The 19,022-nt window shown below is 39.0% G+C and overlaps 1 protein-coding gene across 3 annotated transcripts in view; it reads left to right on the top strand.

Annotated features, from left to right (window-relative positions):
* Positions 1-18,051, top strand: part of SFMBT2 (Scm like with four mbt domains 2) — a 148,940-nt gene extending 130,889 nt beyond the window's left edge. For all 3 annotated transcript variants that reach the window (XM_075273943.1, XM_075273944.1, XM_075273942.1), the window contains 6 exons: positions 2,402-2,511; positions 10,511-10,686; positions 12,116-12,282; positions 13,772-14,014; positions 15,690-15,818; positions 17,855-18,051. In XM_075273943.1, the coding sequence (XP_075130044.1) occupies positions 2,402-2,511; positions 10,511-10,686; positions 12,116-12,282; positions 13,772-14,014; positions 15,690-15,818; positions 17,855-17,995 (966 nt within the window). In that variant the 3' untranslated portion in view covers positions 17,996-18,051. The remainder of the gene's footprint in view (positions 1-2,401; positions 2,512-10,510; positions 10,687-12,115; positions 12,283-13,771; positions 14,015-15,689; positions 15,819-17,854) is intronic.
* Positions 18,052-19,022: the final 971 nt, after the last annotated feature.

The raw sequence follows: 19,022 nt of genomic DNA, 5'->3' as shown, positions 1-19,022 counted from the left end.
ACCAGTTTTCACATAAACAGGTAATAAAAGGAGATAGCTGGATAAAGTATTAACTACTTGATAGCCAAGGCCAAGCAGCTGAGGGACTTTCCAACTCATTTTTTACTACTTAATAGGGCAGCCAAAGGGGCCATAAACCTCAAAAAAACATTATCCACCTCTTCCCAGCAGCTCCAGTCCTCTGTATATAGATCCCCTGGCTGAGGTCACTAGTGAGAGGGGACTGGTATAGCCACTTACAGGTCTTATTGATGACCTCTTAACAGATGACATATGACTGCTGTGACATGCCATTTGTGGAAAGGTGACCAATAAAGCCTTCGATTGGCTACAGTGGTCACCTGGCGCAAACAGCCCAGGGGGGGCCCTTAAACTGAAGATCAGACCTGTCTTCGTTGTAAACATAGGCCCAGGGAGAGTTATGTTCTTTACGTTTGTGCCCCCCTTGGCAGCACATTTAAATAATACAAATATGAGCTGGAGCACGCCTTTAAGTTGTTTATGATATTTTGGGTTTTGCTTCATGTGCGGCTGCAGTTTGTTGTCTTCATGTTATTACTGCAGCTCATTGTATAGTCACTTTATTAAGATGTTCATTTCATTCTAGAAGCTGAAACAATAAAAATAAATTAGCAGATGCTTCCTAGTGAATAGTGACTGCCAGTCTAAGCAGCATACAGATGTAATTGGTTTAGATTCACTCACCCATGAATTGAATATACTACATTTGCTTTGGGAAATATTCACAGTATGCCCTATGAAATTTATGACCTAATTAGAGTACTTTGTAGATTTACTTTGTATGTCTAAGCCTGTAGATCAGTCTACCAAGGTAGTGAACTCTAAGTAAGTTTCTCTACGGCACAGTAATGCTGACTTATGCAAATGAAAGGAAAAGATCTGGCAGCAAATTCATTAAAGTCGTTTCTACAAAAGGTTTTAGAAAACTATTGTGACTTCAGATTTTTTTCTACTACATTTGAAGTATCCTGCATCGCCATCCAAATGTCACATCACACCCCACATGCACTGCTTTCAGTATGACAAGATGACTACACAGTTGCTTCATGAAACTCATTCATAACCTTTAACATTAGATGCAAGTGACTTATAATATTAGGAGTTCATCAGCAATACCCTGTAAGAATTATAATTGGAAAGCTAATCTCACTGAAACTCCAGAATAATGGAAACCAATTCTTTTGCAGATGCTATTAGTACATTGTAGGTACTGTTTATGGTAGCCTGTATTCTGAGAATTGACTGTTGCTAGACATTCCATTCAAACCTTGGGCTGCTAAAACTGGTGTCTGCAGGGTAAATACAAAGGGTCTGGAAGAGATCGTTACAATGGCATAGATTTATTATTGAAAATGTGGCAATATTCTGGCACAATTTGCATCATAAAAATATGATTTAAACTATATTTGTTAAAGAGGACCTTTCACCATACGTACTAACTCCAGTTCTTAGCATATGCAAATAGGAGACAGTCCATTGATATTTTTTCTCTAGATCCCACTGTTCCCGAGCAATCAGTGCAGTTAGTTTTGGTGCCTAATATGCCCCTTAGCCTGTACTGTCAGAAGGGCGATGTTAGGCAGGGGTGTAAAATTCTGAGCTCTAATCAGAAGTGGACAGTGTCCAAGCTCAGAGTTATACTCCTGACACCACTGTAAGAATAACAACTAGCTTCACCTATTGCTCGGGAATGGTAGGGGGCTACAGAAAAAATTCCAACTGTGCCAAATTCACTGTAGCAGCATGTATTATATTGGCGGAGGTGATGAAAGGTCTTTTTAACTGTTCAGGCTAAGGCCCAACGTTGCAGAAACGCAGCTGCATTTTACAGTACCAACATAGTGAATTACATTTTATTTAAACTCATCCACACATTGTGGAAAACAAACAGAAAAGATGCATTTTCAAAAACGTGCATTTTGGAGAACCACAGCATGTTAATTTTAGCTCACAGACTATAATGGGGTCCGTGTGCTTTCCGCGGTGTCCACATGGAGCATGCAGACAGAAAAGTACTTCACGATCTGCTTTCCTGTTCGCATGACTCGTGCGGAGACCGCGCGGCAAGCACATGGACCTCATTATATTCTATGGGATGTTCAATAGCCCATTCGGGGGGTCCCCTTGTGGATTCCCCAAATGGATTACCGAATGCAGATGTGAACCGGGTCTTAGCTAATTTTTACATTTTGGACATTTAGATTAGACAGTGTATAAAGGTGTCAGATGTATCACCCAGTATCAGTTAGAGGTAAAATGGTTAATGTATTATTGCACAAATTTTTTTAATATCATTAAATCCACTCTATGCTGTAGTTAAACTTTTATGTGGTAAAGCTGGCAGAAGACGAGATACTTACTTGTAATATATTTGTGGCAGGTCCTCAGTATGGTAATTAATGCTGCCTACAAACCTGGACGCGTCTTACGAGAGTTACAGTTAGTGGAAGACACATCATGGAATTTCCAGGAAGAAACACTCAAAGCCAAGTAAGTAATCCATGGCTAATTCACACAGGTCATTATTCTTTCTGGTGCTTCAGACTTGTGTGCTGTTATGTGAAGTCAGCAGCGCAAGAACAAATGAATTCTGGCTGAACAATGACAAGTAATCCAAGAACATGCTGGGCTCATGTATTAAATGCTAATTAATAGACCGCTGGACCATAACACATATCAGGTTAGATATTTCAGTGGTTGTCTTATGTCAGTGCGTAACAATTAGGACAAATTTCTGTTTTATGTAGTATTCTAGTTGTCACTTTGTTAGCAGATAACCCTACATAGAGGAATGCTGTAGTAGTGAAGTCTTTAAATGCTGCCAGGCGGCTATAATGAGCAAAGCTAAGATAATACAGACCTGATCAATAGTAGCGCTTTATATGTTATCTGTATCACAGTGCAAGGAGTTGTACTGTAGTTCCGAGACTTGAAGGACTGGTTCAGATTTGTTCCAGCATATTAAATAGTTACAATTTTAATAACACCTAAGTTTAGGGAATATGGAAATTCCATTATAAACTATAGCTCTATTTTAGTACAGAAAATTTTACACATCTAGCTTTGTTATTGCTGATTGTTGGTATTGCATATATCTGACCAGAGTAAATACAGCCATTGCAATTTATAGGGAGTAAGGACATTTTGATGACAATGTTATTATAGCTATGTAAATGACCTGTTTATTTGAAACAAAATAATGGAACCGCTGGGTGAACCTCGTGTGTTGAATCTCATGAGATTCATCTGGTGAACCTTGTGCAATGAATTTTGTAGACTCATCCAACACATTTCCTCAGTGCGACCTGGTGGCCTCCACTCTGAAGGTATAGAGCAGGGGCCGCCAGGCTGCACCCTACAGCAATAGTCAAAGCAAGGCCTTGGAGGCTGGCCCATATTACAGTCAGTGGTATACATGGCCAATCTGCCCCTGTCTACGACAATGCAGTTTAATCTCAGGAATCACTTTATAAAGCAGGAGGAGCTGAGCAAATACATAGCTTTATGGTTAAAGATTACTTTAAACCTCTGCGATTCCTATACTCAGGAGTCCAGTGTGGAGTCCTGCTTAGCCAGTGACCAGCGTTTGTTTGAATGTAACATAGTAACATAGTTGATGAAGTTGGATAAAATACAATCTATAAATTAACCATGTTGACCTAGTCGAAGGCAGAGGAGTTTTCCACGCTGATTCCTATATGCTTTCCATGTCAGTTGTGCTGGTATCTGCAATATTTTTGGTACCAATATATAATGTATATAATCACTGTATGGTGAGAACTGCTTCCCCCCACAGTACAAGACTATAGCAGTGTACTGTAAGCCCAAGTTCAGACGGGGTTTTGTGGTCCGGAATTGGAGGCAGAGGTCACCTCGTGCCAGAGATAGCCAAGTGCTTTACTTCAGCTGTCCCTGGCTTTCCCATTGATTTAGATGGGAGTGCCATGCACTAGCAGTCGCCTGGCTACATTCAGGCTGAATACACTGAGGGGTGAACGAACCCCCAGTTCTCGCGATTGGTGGAATTCTCAGCGATCAGACCCCGACAAATCAGGTATTTATTCTCTGTGCTATGGATAGAGAATAAATACTTTGCATGGCATAACCCCTTTGATGAGTATACATTGTGATATTAATGACTATTATTTCTTTTGGTGTAACAGTGTGTTTGAGAATGCATAGTAGATATATTTGACATTACTATATATTGCAGAATGATGCATTGGTTGGGGTCTTACAGTATTCAGTCTTTTGCCTATGGAATTCTGTCTGTTTGTGAGCGTTAGAATATATTGAAATGAAACATAGGCATCTTGCCAAGTAATTTCCAAGCAGCTGCTGCCAGTTTTGATTCTCAAGTGCGCCAGTGACTTCCTGACTCCAGGAAATGACAATCAGATATCTTACTGGATCAATAATGTGCTGAGTATGTTTCTTAGTACTTTGCCTTCAAGTGTTCCTACTTTAGAGGGCACGGTATTTACTGAACAGGTCAAGGATCGCTACATGTGGATAAGTTACAGAGTAAAGATGGCCATGTTATTTTAGATTTTTCAGGTTTTGCAAAATATAGTTCCCAGTTTCTTGTCATTTACCCACCACCTGTAAATGCCATATGCTTGGTCACACGGAGAAGATGTGTTGATTTTTTTTTCTGTTAATCTTTATATTGTTCTTAAAACAAAAAGATAGCTTGTCAATTTTGTCTGAGCCGCATTAGATTTGTCAGAGAAGCTAATTAGACTAATTTACTGTGACCTATTCTTAATGATTAATGCTAATAATGCCATTTCCTAATAGGTGTTTCTTGGCAATATCCTTTAATAGGATTTAAGTATCTTATCTGTGATTTACTCATCTCTAATCCTTTGCTTGCAATATCGTTTTACAATTGTCATGACTTAGCTGTGTGCATTGAGACCACTTGAAACCATGCCAGCGGTACGTTTTATGGCACTTTTATTGAAAACAGCTCAGTTCATTAATGATATTTTATAGAATCCATTACACGGTGTAGGTGACAGTTTGTGACAGATTTATAGTATTTGCTGATTTTTATACATGTTTCTACATATGACATAGTGATGAATGTATGCTTGGTGTGCACATATTTATTTGTATTTACTTTAATGCACCATATCGACATTGAAGAGTAAAGCATTTCAGGTGCTCAGGGAGAAAGTGTATATATAAATATATATATATATATATATATATATATATATATATATATATAATGCACAAAGGAAATCCATTGTATACAGAGTGCAATAAATTGGTACCTGTCTTGTCCTGCTATCTTTCCATTTTATTTACTTAGATATATAGTTATTTACATCCTCATCATTCCATTGAATGTATAGAATAGGATTTTATTAGTGTTCTATACTGTGTAGAAGGGTTGTCCCAGACTAAAGTCTTAACACTTCTCGAAAGGATTGGTTTTACCACTGGGACCTCCACATTGCTACCCCATTCAAAGTCGGACGGACATGGCTGAACTCTAGTATCTGTATTAGCACCATAGACATTGATTGGAGTTGCACTGTGCATGGGTTGGGATTAGTAGGGTTCCCTGCAGTTGATCCCCATCGATAAGACATATATTACCTTTTCTGAAGCTTGGGGATAAGTCCTGGTAGAGCTTTATTGTCTGACACACCTTTGTATGTAGAGCTACAGTTCATAATGCAAAGTTGTGGGTTTTGTGTTACTGTATGGTACCCAAGCATGACACCTTATTCACCCTATACAAAGGTAGTTCTTTATAATGCCCTATGTGATCCTTCTGCAGCTTCTCAATACAAGTAAGAGCGTTATGGAGCAGACTCTCATCTGCTTTCTATGTCAGAACATCTTGTCTATGGTAGACATCATAGCATTCACTTTCTATCCTTCACCTCAGTAACAACTTAAAATTATACATATATAGCCTGTAAAAGGAAAAACTGCTGAAAAGTGAGAATAGTCAATAATAATGTTATTTCTTGTGCATACATATTGTGCTTAGCAAAGCTTATTGAAAGGTTTGGTACGCTTTAATGAATATTGCCAGTATTTTTTTCTAAGTAAAAATACCATAGAAAAATACCCTACAATAACTATAATCTACAACAAAACAGATTATGTGTGCTACAGATAATGACTATAATGCATAGAAAGATCATTTTACTGCCAGCTATACTCTTTCTGAGTGTTTGTAGCGGCATTTTACATGAAATGAAGGTATAATAAATGTCAGCACCTGAGATGTTCTCTAGGTTATAATTTAGCAATATTACAGTTTGCTAAAATGCAAAGTAGAATTGTTTTATTTCTGCTAATGTAGCTGTGCTTTGTTTGCAGAGATTGTATTTTATCATTATCTTTTTTTACAGTCTTTTAACGCTAGATCTAATTGTAAAATTAAACAGATTGTAAATCATTTTACTGATATAGTCTACTGTAAGGAGTTTATCGTCTGGGCAGGGTTTATTCAGTAAATTCTAATCTCCTAGCAACACTAAAGAGATCATTTACTAACCCAGAAGTGGCCATTTCAGATAAATCTGGAGCTCACTTAATTGTGTTTAGAAGGACAAAAACATGAAAACAGCAATTCAGAGCAGAGTGGATAATATTTCACAGCACAAAACTTACAGTGTGTCCTTCTACAGGAAAAGAATACAATTCTGGCTCTGTCTATGACATCTATCTATCTATCTATCTATCTATCTATCTATCTATCTATCTATCTATCTGTCAATCTATTTACCTCATATCTATCTATTGATCAGTATATCTCTTTCATATATAGTATATCCAGGGGCAACTAGCAAAGACTGGGTTCCAGAGCAAACTTTTGACTTGGACCCGAACCAACCTCCCCACCCTCCACACACGACATTTCTCCCACTTTCTTGGCCCCCACAGGGTATGGCGCCCCATTTGCACACACTATAATGTCCAACCCTGCCTCCAAACAATATAATATCCCATAGTGGCTTCTTCACAAAGTATAATATCCCATAGTAGCCACTCTACATGGTATAATGTCCCATAGCGGCCCCTCCACACGGTATAATGTCCCATAGCAGCCCCTCCACACAGTATAATGTCCCATAGCAGCCCCTTCACACAGTGTAATGTCCAATAGTGGCTTTTCCACACAGTATAATGTGCAATAGTGGCCTCTCCTCACAGCATAATATCCCCCTTCTGCACAGTATGTCACATAGTGGCCACTGTACACAGTAAAATGTTCCATAGTAGCCCCTCCACACAGTATAATGGGACATAGTGGCTCCTCCACACAGTGTAATGTCCCACAGTGGCCCCCTCACACAGTATTATGTCCCATAGTGGCCACTACGGTGTTCATTACAGATATTACAAAAAATTATGGGTACTTTACCCATGAACTACACAGTATCATTATGCATTGTGACATCGGCCTGACCCCCATGATGTCTTTGACCTCACAAAAGAGGCCCAAAGACAGCAGGGAGTCCTGTTGGAGCCCAGTAGATTTAAGTAACAGTGTTTCTTTTATGTTCACACACCTCTCCTGGGCCTCCGACCATTATATTTGGGGTTCTGAAGAGACTCCTGAGAATAATATCAGTTTCAGTTCAGATGTATTCGGTCCAAACGGAATTGCCAGATGAACCTTGCGAGATTTGTTCTTTTGCAAATTGACACTCATGAGTAAAGACATACAGTACAAGAGCTGTAATGCATTATATTCCCATGCCATACCATATACAATGAGAATTTTACAAAGAGTTTGTCCAGGGAATGTTTGTTAATGGGCATTATCTCAGCAGAAAAAGTTTTGTGACAACACTGCAAAGTTTTTATTAACAATAGTCATGAAACAAACGGTGTATCCCTGCTCACCACCCACCAATGGCATATCCCCTGCTTTCTGAGACTTCATATTGCTGCATCCTTCAACGTTTGCCCTATTCCTGATGAAAGGATTTGATCCTGAAACATTGCAGTCTGGCATTTATGGATAACTGAGATATTCACTCTCTATTTGTAAGGTGACTTTTATTAATAAAATACTTGGTAAAAATTTTGGAGTGCCGTCATAAAACTTTTTTTCTGAGGACACACTCCTAGGGGTCTGGTCAGTTTCCTTAGTAAACGTGTACCCGTCCTGAGTTGTATTAGCCGAGTGCTGCCCTTTACCCCTCTTTCTGTTACCTCAGTTGAAGCCTGCTATGCTATTATACATAAGTTTATAAAATTGTAATAAAATGAAGAAATAACATATACCCTAGAATATGAATACAGTTCCTATAGAAGCTAATTTTAGCTTAGAACACCTACACTGTATATGGCATTAAGTGATGAATTATGAATAAATAGTATTTTGGTCAGAGTGCATGGATTACAAAAATAATAAAATCACTTTACACACTTGAATTCCTTGTCTAGATAATTTTGCAGAATTACGCAAAACCCATTTGCAGAGATACTGCATGTAAGGATGGCGAAGTAGTGTAAAGCTGTCTTCAAACCATAATCTGGAAGATTTTCAAGTTCAATAACACAACAGGCTCTGAGAAAATCTATTAAATTGGAAGTAGGTTAATGCAATATGAACACATGGCTTGGGAATACAGGAAGAATATTTTATCTCATTAACTAGAACTACTGGAGACTTAAACAGATTCCTGCCAAATTTCCTTGAGTTGTCAATAAGGTTCTGTCCAAGTCTATAATAGATACGATGTTACAGGAATTTCAAGGTGTTTTTTTTTTTTTATTCTACTGATATTGGCTACTGTCTATTATGCCATATATCAGTGTTTCTTAACCAGGGTACCCTTTACCCAGATAAAGTTTCATTGATAAAAAGCTTTACTTGTACAGGAAAGTGGTAGATTGACCTTCAGCTCATTGGATGAAGTGGTTAAACCAGTCCGAGCCTTCTAATGGTTTCTGTATGCTCACATGCTCATTGTAATAAATGTGCCCAATATTATGTTATGCAGGAATAAAGGGGTCATGAGAAGCATTTGTTATTCAGGTACAATGGTCCTATTAATATGTTTAGTGTGATATGAGTGACATTCTAAGAAAAGGATTTCCAGGTTTTTTGATGGTAGGACATATAGGATCTACTGCTCTATAAACAAGATAGATGGACAGATGGATGGATAGATAGATAGATAGATAGATAGATAGATAGATAGATAGATAGATAGATGGATGGATAGATTATTGATGATGAACATGAAATGAAAAAAGCTGCCCAGGATCAAATGTACTTCTAATGACCACCCAGTTACCTCCTTGAATAGTCACATTGTTTCTACAAACTTTGTTTTACTATATAGAACAAATCATGCATCTTCATAAATTGTTGGCCAAATGAACATTTGTGCAGAAGCTAATACTTTCTATCTTCTATAACATGTATGTGATCTCAATAGGAAGAAAGAAGTTAGCCAGGAAAGATACCTCCCTTGTGAACCAAAGGATCGGTCATGTAAAAGTCAACATGACAATCCTTCTATCCCCCAACATGATTTGTTGGAGGAAAGTTGGGACCCCGGCAAATTGGATAGTAATCCTGTTTATCCTAAATTGCCAGATTTGGCACATGTTAATTTTATGTGCATAACACCTTAACATGTGAAGTATCTGTGTTCTTATATCATTTATGCTTCATCCTGGACAGATACATCCCTTTCATTGGGTGTCTACAGAGCTATATCTTTTACATTCTATACAATGTATAATGGCCAGTATGCAAAAAAAAATACCATTTGAGGTTAAGGCCCCACTTAGCGGGCCATAGCAAAAAAGCAGTGCAGGAGAAATCCAGTGGCACTGCATCACGGTTTTTCCCGCAACGCTTTTCAAAGAAAGTCCACAGAAGAAACCTTTGTACTGCCATTATACCTATATAAACTGCTGGTGTTTCTGTAGGTATAATTGACATGCTGCAATTTTCAAAACCATGATGGTCTTAGGAAGGGTAGATAGCAATATGAATTGCAGTGCTTTTCTTAATAGAGCTCCTACAATTGTTCAGTTATTTTCTATTGGATAAGTTGTCTATGATGACTTTATATGGCTGATTATCACATATACAAATATATATAACCTGCCTTGGATTACTACCCCACATGTAAATACGCTGACTGTACAGTTTGTAGGATTTGTCGTAATAATCTCCTGTCTGCTGCTGAAATACTCTTAGTGATTTATAAAGGACTACAGCAGAAAATATATTCTCTAGGAGGAAGGTATTGATTGGAAACGAATACTATATCAAGGATCATAGTCATAACAAATATGCCTAGTCTTTCCAGTCTACTTAGTCATTACCTGTGTTGCCATATGTGATTTGTACAGCTGCCTGGTGATCTGGGATATAATTGGCAATTACATGAAATCCCATCCATGTGAAAATGGTTCTCAAGAGAGCTGCAGGCAGGTGAGTAACTATGGAGAAAGTCATTTCAGCATTTCATGTTTGTATCCCCTCCAGATACAAAGGGAAAACCTACAGGGCGACTGTGAAGATTGTCCGCACATCAGACCAGGTTGCAGATTTTTGCCGCAAAGTGTGTGCGAAATTAGAATGTTGTCCCAATTTGTTTAGTCCCTTCCTGGTGACTGATGTATGTCCAGAAAACTGCTCTGTACACACCAAAACCAAATACAGTAAGTATCTCAAGACACTGTGCAGTCATGCCGTCTAATACGTCCCCATGCAGAGAACAGCATTCATTCTTCAGTCACAGTTTGGAATACGTTTCGAGTCTCCAGCTGTATAACAGGTGCTTTAGGATCACAAACAATGACAGATACAGGAAACTATTTATATTTTATTGACACTGGATTAAGGAGTAAATCTCCCTGGAAGTGAGCGGTCACAGAATTATCACTGCTCTGGGCTGCCTATGAACACTGTCAGTGCACAACTTATACAGTAATAGGCCTATGTAGGGGATGGATTGCATACATTGGGTTACAATTAATTATGTGTTACATGCACATTCCACAGAGTGGGGAACATTATACTTTACATTCATTGCACACAACATTGTTTTGTACTTTATGCTTATAACTTATTTTCAGGTATAAAGTAAAAGATAAACATTATTTAGGCCTCATTCTCAAGTCAGTGATTTCTGTCCGTGTGAAGTCCTTGATTCCTGTAAGCAGCGCACAGACGTATTGGGGGGAGGATATTTATCAAGACCATCATTTTTCAGAACCACAAGATGCATCTATTTTATGAGGAGGTGTACACTTTCTCATAAATCAGGCTCATCCTCTTCAGCAGAGGAAGAAAAAGGGACAGGGCTCCCCAAGTGTCAAGCCAGACTCAGAAAGTAGACAATAGGGTGGGGCTAGAGTACTACAGACAAAATGGGTGATGACAGCGCCATACAGATACAAAGAAGGGAATACCCGCTGGTAGTCAGGACGGATTTAGCACAGATCTCACAGTCAGCTCTCATGACTCCAGAGTCATAATTCACAATTGGAGAACAGCGGAGGTTCATCCCCTGTTCAGAATAGACCAGTGATCAGGATGGACAAACACTGCTACATTCTTTTAAATGGGAGGACTGGAGATTGCTAAGCACTGTACTTCAGTGGTGCTTGTCCATCCCTACCACCACTCCATTCAGAACAGGGAGAAAAAAGTCCCCCATTCTGCTGATTGTTAGGTCCTCAGCAATCTGCAAATTATTCTCTAATCTATGGACAGGAGATAATTTATTAAGATAGGATTACCCCTTTAAAGCCAAGTGTGTTTTAGGCCAGGGTTGCACTTTGCAAAAACTCCGTACTTTAAAAAAACACATAGTTTTAAAGTACCTTCAAAGTGGATGTGATTCTGGCTAACCCATCCACATATTGCAGATAAATATCCTCAGCAGAAGTGCTGCGGTTTCAAAAACCATCTTGTTTGTAAATTGTTTGGAATCGCCACGTAGGGCCTCAACTTAAAACCCTTCAAAAATGTTTTGTGTATGAGTGGGGCCTAATAGACACAATACACTCTGTAAAAATATTAATATGTAATCATTGCATTTTCCCATTCCACTATGCGAAATCATCATTACTATTTTTACTGCAGCTTATTATTATGGAAAGAGGAAAAAGATTGCAAAGCCTCCTATTGGGGAACACACAGCCGACAATACCCAGACTAAACCAACAAGACGCAGAAAAAGGAGAAAATCCATTTTTGTACAAAAGAAGAGACGTACATCAGTGGTGGATGTTAGCCCAGTTGGCTCTGAGGTATGGAAAATAAGGAATTCTGAATGATGCAAATGAAATAATCTCTATCTATGCCTTTTCATTTTAGAAACAAAAACTGATACTGAGGTTTGTATAAAATCATTTGAGCAAATGGATCTTTATTGGAAACTTAAAAGATTACTTATTTTAATTTATTTTTGTATCTATCTCTGTGCTCCTCCTTACTTTGGTGCAGTGCACACCTACTGGGAGATGGACTTGAGGACATTGTAGACTTTTTTGTTCTTCCCACTTCCTCAGTAACCTACAGAACATGTTTTGATCATGTCTAGACAAAAATGACACTGACCTTTATTAAAAGAGGCACAAACAAAGCTGCACTTCATAATCTAGACAGAAAGGCTCAGTTTATTTGAATTATAGTGATTTTTTAGATGAACCTTGCCTCCCAGCGACATACTGTCCCATACTAATTACAGTACAGAATGGTATGTCGTTGAGAGGCAGGGACTCCTACAATCATAGATAACAAAGTCCAAGCTGGTAAAGCTGGGTGTCGCACAGACCGTGTTTCACGGTTGTGTGCTACTCCCCTAAGCCTGGGGCTCCATATTGCGAACCCATTGTGGCAAAAAGCACTGCGTCTTATAGTACCTGCAGAGTGGATGGGATTCTGGCAAATCTTATCCAAACATTGAAAAAACATCCACAGTGGAAAAGCTGCTGTTTTTGAAAATCGCAGCATATCAGTTATACCTATTGAAACTGCGATTTCCGTATAGCTATAATTGAAGCAGAAAGTCTGCAGAGGAAAACTGTGTGGACTTTTTGTGAAAAGCGCTGCAGGAAAAATCACAATGCATTTCCACTGCGGTTTTTCCTGCAGCGCTTGTTCGCCGCGGCCTGCTATGTGGGGCCTTGGCCTTACATGGTGTTTCTTTTCTATAAAACTGCATGTGTTTTTTAATTGCTGTAATACCTAGCACATGTAACTGTGCATATCATCTATATGCAGTAAAACAACCAGTAAAGCAAAGGTTTTCGATTTAATGGCCATTACCATACAGTTGAAATGCAAAGTGACATGTGCTGGCCATTACTGCATTTATATACTGCACGCAGTTCTTCAGCGAAAAAGTGAACTCAGCCTCAATAGTAGAAAATAAAATGAATACACTAAAATATTTAGGATATTGACACAATGGGCCAGATTTACTGTTGCTGCCACAAGGCTGTCACAAACATGGTCTACTGGCCAAAAACGCACCATATAAACCCAACCTCATGAATTAATTGGTGTTTAACTTTCCTTTAAGGGAAAGCACCTGTATCCCCAGAACTGCGTGCAGTTATAACTGCATTCGCTACATATTTATCCATTTTTATTTTGCCTATTTATATAGTGTCCTCATATTCTGCAGCACATTACATAGTAAGTCACCACCCATAAAATGTAAAACATTTACTTTAGGTTTATGAATAACTTATTTCTGAAAAAAAAAGAATAAAAATTGTATAATCTTAATAGGAGAGTGCGGAAGATGATGGTCTTGAAGATGACACAGGCAGTGAGGAAACAAGTTCTGAAGTACGTGATGATCATACTGATACATCTTCTGTTGAAGTTCCTTCTGTACGTCCAAGGAGAGCGGTAACACTGAGAAACAGCATTGGTTCTGATAGAGCCCCTTTGGTGGAGAGAGCAAGAAGAGTCCGGAAAACACGCTCTTTTTCTTATGCCGAAGAGGTCAACACCACGAGTGGGAAAGACGTGAGTTTTATTAAACATCTCTGATGACAGGGCAATGATTCCATGTGCTCTAGAAACGCGTCAGTGCAGGTGCTATAAGAATAAGGAGATGAGATATGTCCCTGACTTTAACTAGTGGCGGTGTTGTATTATATACACCTTCTTTTCCTAGGACTGTGTTAGCTGACCATATAAGTAGTCTTAAGCACACAATTGTGCTATTAGCCTGCAAATCTGACCTGTCCTTAAGTCTATAGTTAGTTGAGTAACTCTGTGTGGACTGCTATTGAGGTTGAACAATATTATCTTCACCCCACCCCATGGGGGACAGAGATTGGCCTCTACATATAGTCTTGAAAAATGAGTGTCTCCTACTAATTATAAGGGGTAGTAGAAACCAAAAACTGATTTTTTGGGGAAGATAGATCCTTGACCGTAACAAATATTGGTCATCTTCCCATATCCCCGTATCTATTATACTTCTGATCTTTTAGCTTACTATTAAAAAAGATTATTGAGTTTTAGATACCTATTTTGGGATTCTTGCACATCCTTAGTTTTTGACATTCCTGTTTTGTTTTCACAAATTATTTTGTCTACTATATAGTTATAGTTGTCTACTTGCAGTGTTTTTCCCTTATCCTTCTTTCACAGTATGATTAGACTTCTTCTAGCATGGGTTGCTGAGTAAAGGAAATATCTCTCTCTCTGCTGCTTGCAGATACCATTGAGAACTACCATATGAAATCAGAATAATCAAAGTCTTGCCCTTGTTCTTCTGCCCTACTGCTTCTTTGAAAATGTATCCACTCCTCCTCTGCCTCTCACATATTCTGCTCTATATAGCCCCTCTAGAAGCAGGAAATAGGCATTGGTACTGATACTAGAAATGTAATTTTAAGGCTAAGGCCCCACATTGCGGAAATGCAGCTTTTTTGTTGCAGATTTTATGCGGTTTTTGAGCCAAAGCCAAGTTGGCTACAAAAGGAATGGGAAATATAAAGGAAGCTCTTACACTTCTACCTTCTATTCAATCCACTCCTGGCTTAGGCTCAAAAAATGTAGCAAAATCTTAGCCTAACACCATTTTGCTAACTACCTTGCATAGCTTAAAAAAAAGCTGGAGTGTCACTTTGAGGTCCAAGAATATAATGTTCTGCAACATTTACAAGTTATGTTCTGTACAGTTGTTGTATTACCAACATGAAGAGATGCTTTAGAACAGTGGTCCCCAACCTTTTTTCCACCAGGGACCAGTTTCAGCAAGACAATTTTTCTATGGCCCAGTGGGGGTGGGAAGGGGTGTGTAATGTAGTTGCCCAAAGTTTGGTAGGCGAGTGCGGGGTGAAGCCAAGACCTGCTGCATGTCCTGCATAGTACTATAATCCCGGACATACAGCGGGTCCCGGTTCAACCCCACACTTTGCTCACCTTATCTTGATGAGCAACAACCAAGTGTCAGTGTCCTCAGCAACTGCTGACTCCTCGCTGCTGGTACGCGGACCAGTGCAACATGCCCCGCGGCCCAGTACTGGTCCACGGACCGGCGGTTGGGGACCCCTGCTTTAGAATACAAGGCATCCTGGAACCTTGTTGTAACCTTGTAATTTATGTTACACTAATAAACTAATAATTATATTTGTGGTAATGTCAGATGGGATTAATAAATGTTTCATTTGATCATTTTGTTTTAAAGGAAAAAAAGCAAGAGGAAGAAGAATGTCTGGTCCTGGAGAGTAACCCCTTGGAATGGACAGTAACAGATGTTGTGAAATTTATTAAGTCTACAGATTGTGCTCCCTTAGCAAAAATCTTTCAAGAACAGGTATAAAAAAAATACTTCTTGCATGTTATACAGAGTGTTATAGAGCTCCCAATCTGTTCATGTGGAATAAATTATTAAAGGATTACCATCTTTTTTGTGACTGCCTGTTAAATGCAGGCACCTCTATTTTACAAATTGTACATTTCACTAAAATCGAAATGTGCTTCAGTATTAAAGGGGTAGTTTATTTTTATTTTTTGTCTTAATGTAAATTAGTAGGACTTACTAATTCTGAATACAGCACCACTGGCCTGATTTCAGACCCTGCTTTGTGGTCCCAGAACCTTCACTTTCACAGTCACACTAGGTGCATATCTGTATTGGAGTCTACATAGGAGACTCTGCCACAGATTTAGCTGAAAATCGGCGGAGAGAAAAGTCCTGCATGGAGGACTTTTCGCTCCGCTGGTTTGAGTATAAAATGGTGAAAACCTGGTGGACCCTATTATAGCCCATGGGGCCTGCGGGTTACCACTGTTTTAGCGGACTGACTGTGTTGTCATTTGGATGCCTCTGTGGACCCAATTGATGGAGAGCCCAACGCAAGTGTGAGCTTAGCCTCATTCTTCACCCCCTTCTATGTCCCTGTGACATGTCTAAAAGGGACTTGGTTTCTGACTCAGATTATTAGATAAGCCAGTCCCTTTCTTCCTCAAGCAACTATAGAGTCAGGTAATAGGACTGACAGACAATTTTGTGAGTGAAACAGCCAAGTCCTATCAAGCGTGTCATATAGACAGAAAGGAGTTGGAAATTTCTTACTATGGCAGAATGACAGTAGAATAAGAAGTTCTTTAAAAAGGGATTTGAATTCAGGTCAGCATTGCTGTATTAAGAATTAAGACATATTGGTAACTTTCATTATGTTGCCAGACCACCCCTTTAAGTGTTACCATTCAGATTCCCTAGAGTTGATTGCATTTCTACTAGTCTGAATCTTGGAGCTACAGGCCTCACACTCATTGCAGATACTATTGGTTTCATAAGTCAGGCGGGTCCCCTGGTCATAAATTTATTACCCCTGCCCTCTGGTGCACTTGAGTATAAATGATTCATGATACCAAGCCTTCCACTCTCAAAAATGAGAAAGTCACTTTTAGTGATAAAAATAGCAGGAGGTATTCTGCGGGGTAGACTGTGGCAGAAAAGGGGGCACAATTGCTGTGTGGGTGCACCGACAGTCACTGGGATTGATAAAAAGCCTATTGTTGTGAAGTCTGTTGAAGCATGTTGTGAAGTCTTCAGGGTGGCCTGGGTTTAGATAGTGAAGGAAATGCTGATAAAATGTGTGAATGGGAAGCAGCTGATGGTTGCAGCCTGTATATATTTTTCATACTATACAAACAGACTTGAATTGTGTTCTTCTGTTACCCTTCGTTCACATCTGCGTTCGGTATTCTGTTTGGGGAGTCCACATGGGGACCGCCCGAACGGAATACTGAACACAACTGCAAGCGGTGTGCAGTGAAAACACATGGACCTCATAGACTATTATGGGGTCCGTGTGCTGGCCGCACGCTGTCCGCATGAATCATGCGGGCAGGAAAGTAGATTATGAACTATTTTCCTGTCCACATGATCCCTGCAGAGAACTAGTGGCAAGCACATGGACCCCATTATAGTCACTGGCACACCACTTGCAGTTGCGTTCGATATTCCTTTAGGGGGGTCCTCATGCGGACTCCCTGGGACGGAATACAAATGCAGATGTGAACGAGGCCTGAGAGGTTACAGGCTTCCATAAACAGCATATCTCTTAAAAGGCATTTGCAGGGAATATGGACTTTCCTGCTACTCTGCATATTCTAACAGCTGTATTTTTCGGGAGCTTGAATTAGAACAAAATATATATTTTATTTTATGTTATTTTATTTTGTACCCATTCTTTGTTACGTGGAATACTTACAGAACTACAAAATGTGAGAAACCATAGTTTATTTCTTGCTTCATTACCAAGAGGCTTCTGTATGACTTCTGTATTTGTTCCTGTACATCTATATATATAGAATATAACACAACTTCTTGTTTATTTGCAGGACATTGATGGACAAGCCTTCTTACTCCTGTCTCTTCCCACAGTTCAAGACTGTATGGAACTAAAACTAGGTCCTGCCATCAAGCTCTGCCACCAAATAGAGAGAGTCAAAGTGGCATTCTATGCACAATATGCCAACTAAACCCTCTGACATGTTTTTGCTGTATCTAGTCTACATTCATTGTTAAGGTATAAAAAGGGTTTTAAAGAAAAAAAAAAGTATAAAATGGAAAAAAAAAGTTCCCAAGGAGATTTTACCACATTTGTAAGCATATGTAGATATTGCAGCCATTTTTAATGTAGCTATGCCTAATCATAGCTAAGAAAACCACAGGAATCTTAAACAACCGAAAAAAAAGGATTTTTGTCTTTTTTGTCTGATATAAAGGCATACTTTGGCATGTCTGATCTTTTAGCAAAACTTGTAATCTTCTTTCATATTGAAAGCGTGTGTTTGTTTTTACCGTGATCTGTGGCTTAAATGAAAGCTTTGATATAGTAGTTCACTTTCTATTGTTGCTTCTTGTCATTTTAATGCCAATCTGGAGGAAATAAAGCCTTTCACTGCAGGAGAGGTCTTGCTTTTATTGCAGAGTAATAAATTGCAGGAGACTTCACTTGCCGTGAAACTGCCATTGAGCTGTGAAGTCAGGCTAGCGGAGTGGGTATAGTTATCTGATATAAGGACGCTCTAACATCAGGCAAATGATAAGGCTAATACCGCTATTAATACTGTAGTATCACAGACAGAAATGCATGAGAATCTACTGCGCAAAACTCCTCAAGCCTTATTTCTTATCCTTACTTCCTTGTGTTCTCTTCCTTATGGTTCAGCCATGAATTTTGTCATTTTAGCTTCTGTTTTCCTGTAGCACCACATAAAATTTACGGCCTATTCCATAGCTGAATGATCTATTTCATTTTATTTCTGTACCTATGCGTTCTGCTTCATATACGGTATGATGCTTGCAACATAGAATGAGTAACATTAACATGTAGAAAGTCAGCATCAGGTATACAACAATGTAATGTAAGGTTTCCATAGCAAGGTTCCTAATGAGACTATTGTATACATACCAGAACTTACACACAAATATGCATATCCACCAGATATACTAGAAAAGTTTAGAGGATTTGGACTCCACTTTTGGGAATTGCACCTACTGTAT

Source organism: Leptodactylus fuscus, chromosome 5 (genome assembly GCF_031893055.1).
Source record: "Leptodactylus fuscus isolate aLepFus1 chromosome 5, aLepFus1.hap2, whole genome shotgun sequence".
NCBI lineage: Eukaryota > Metazoa > Chordata > Amphibia > Anura > Leptodactylidae > Leptodactylus > Leptodactylus fuscus.
The sequence above is the reverse complement of the archived record's forward strand: the minus strand, read 5'-3'. Positions and strand labels throughout refer to the sequence as shown.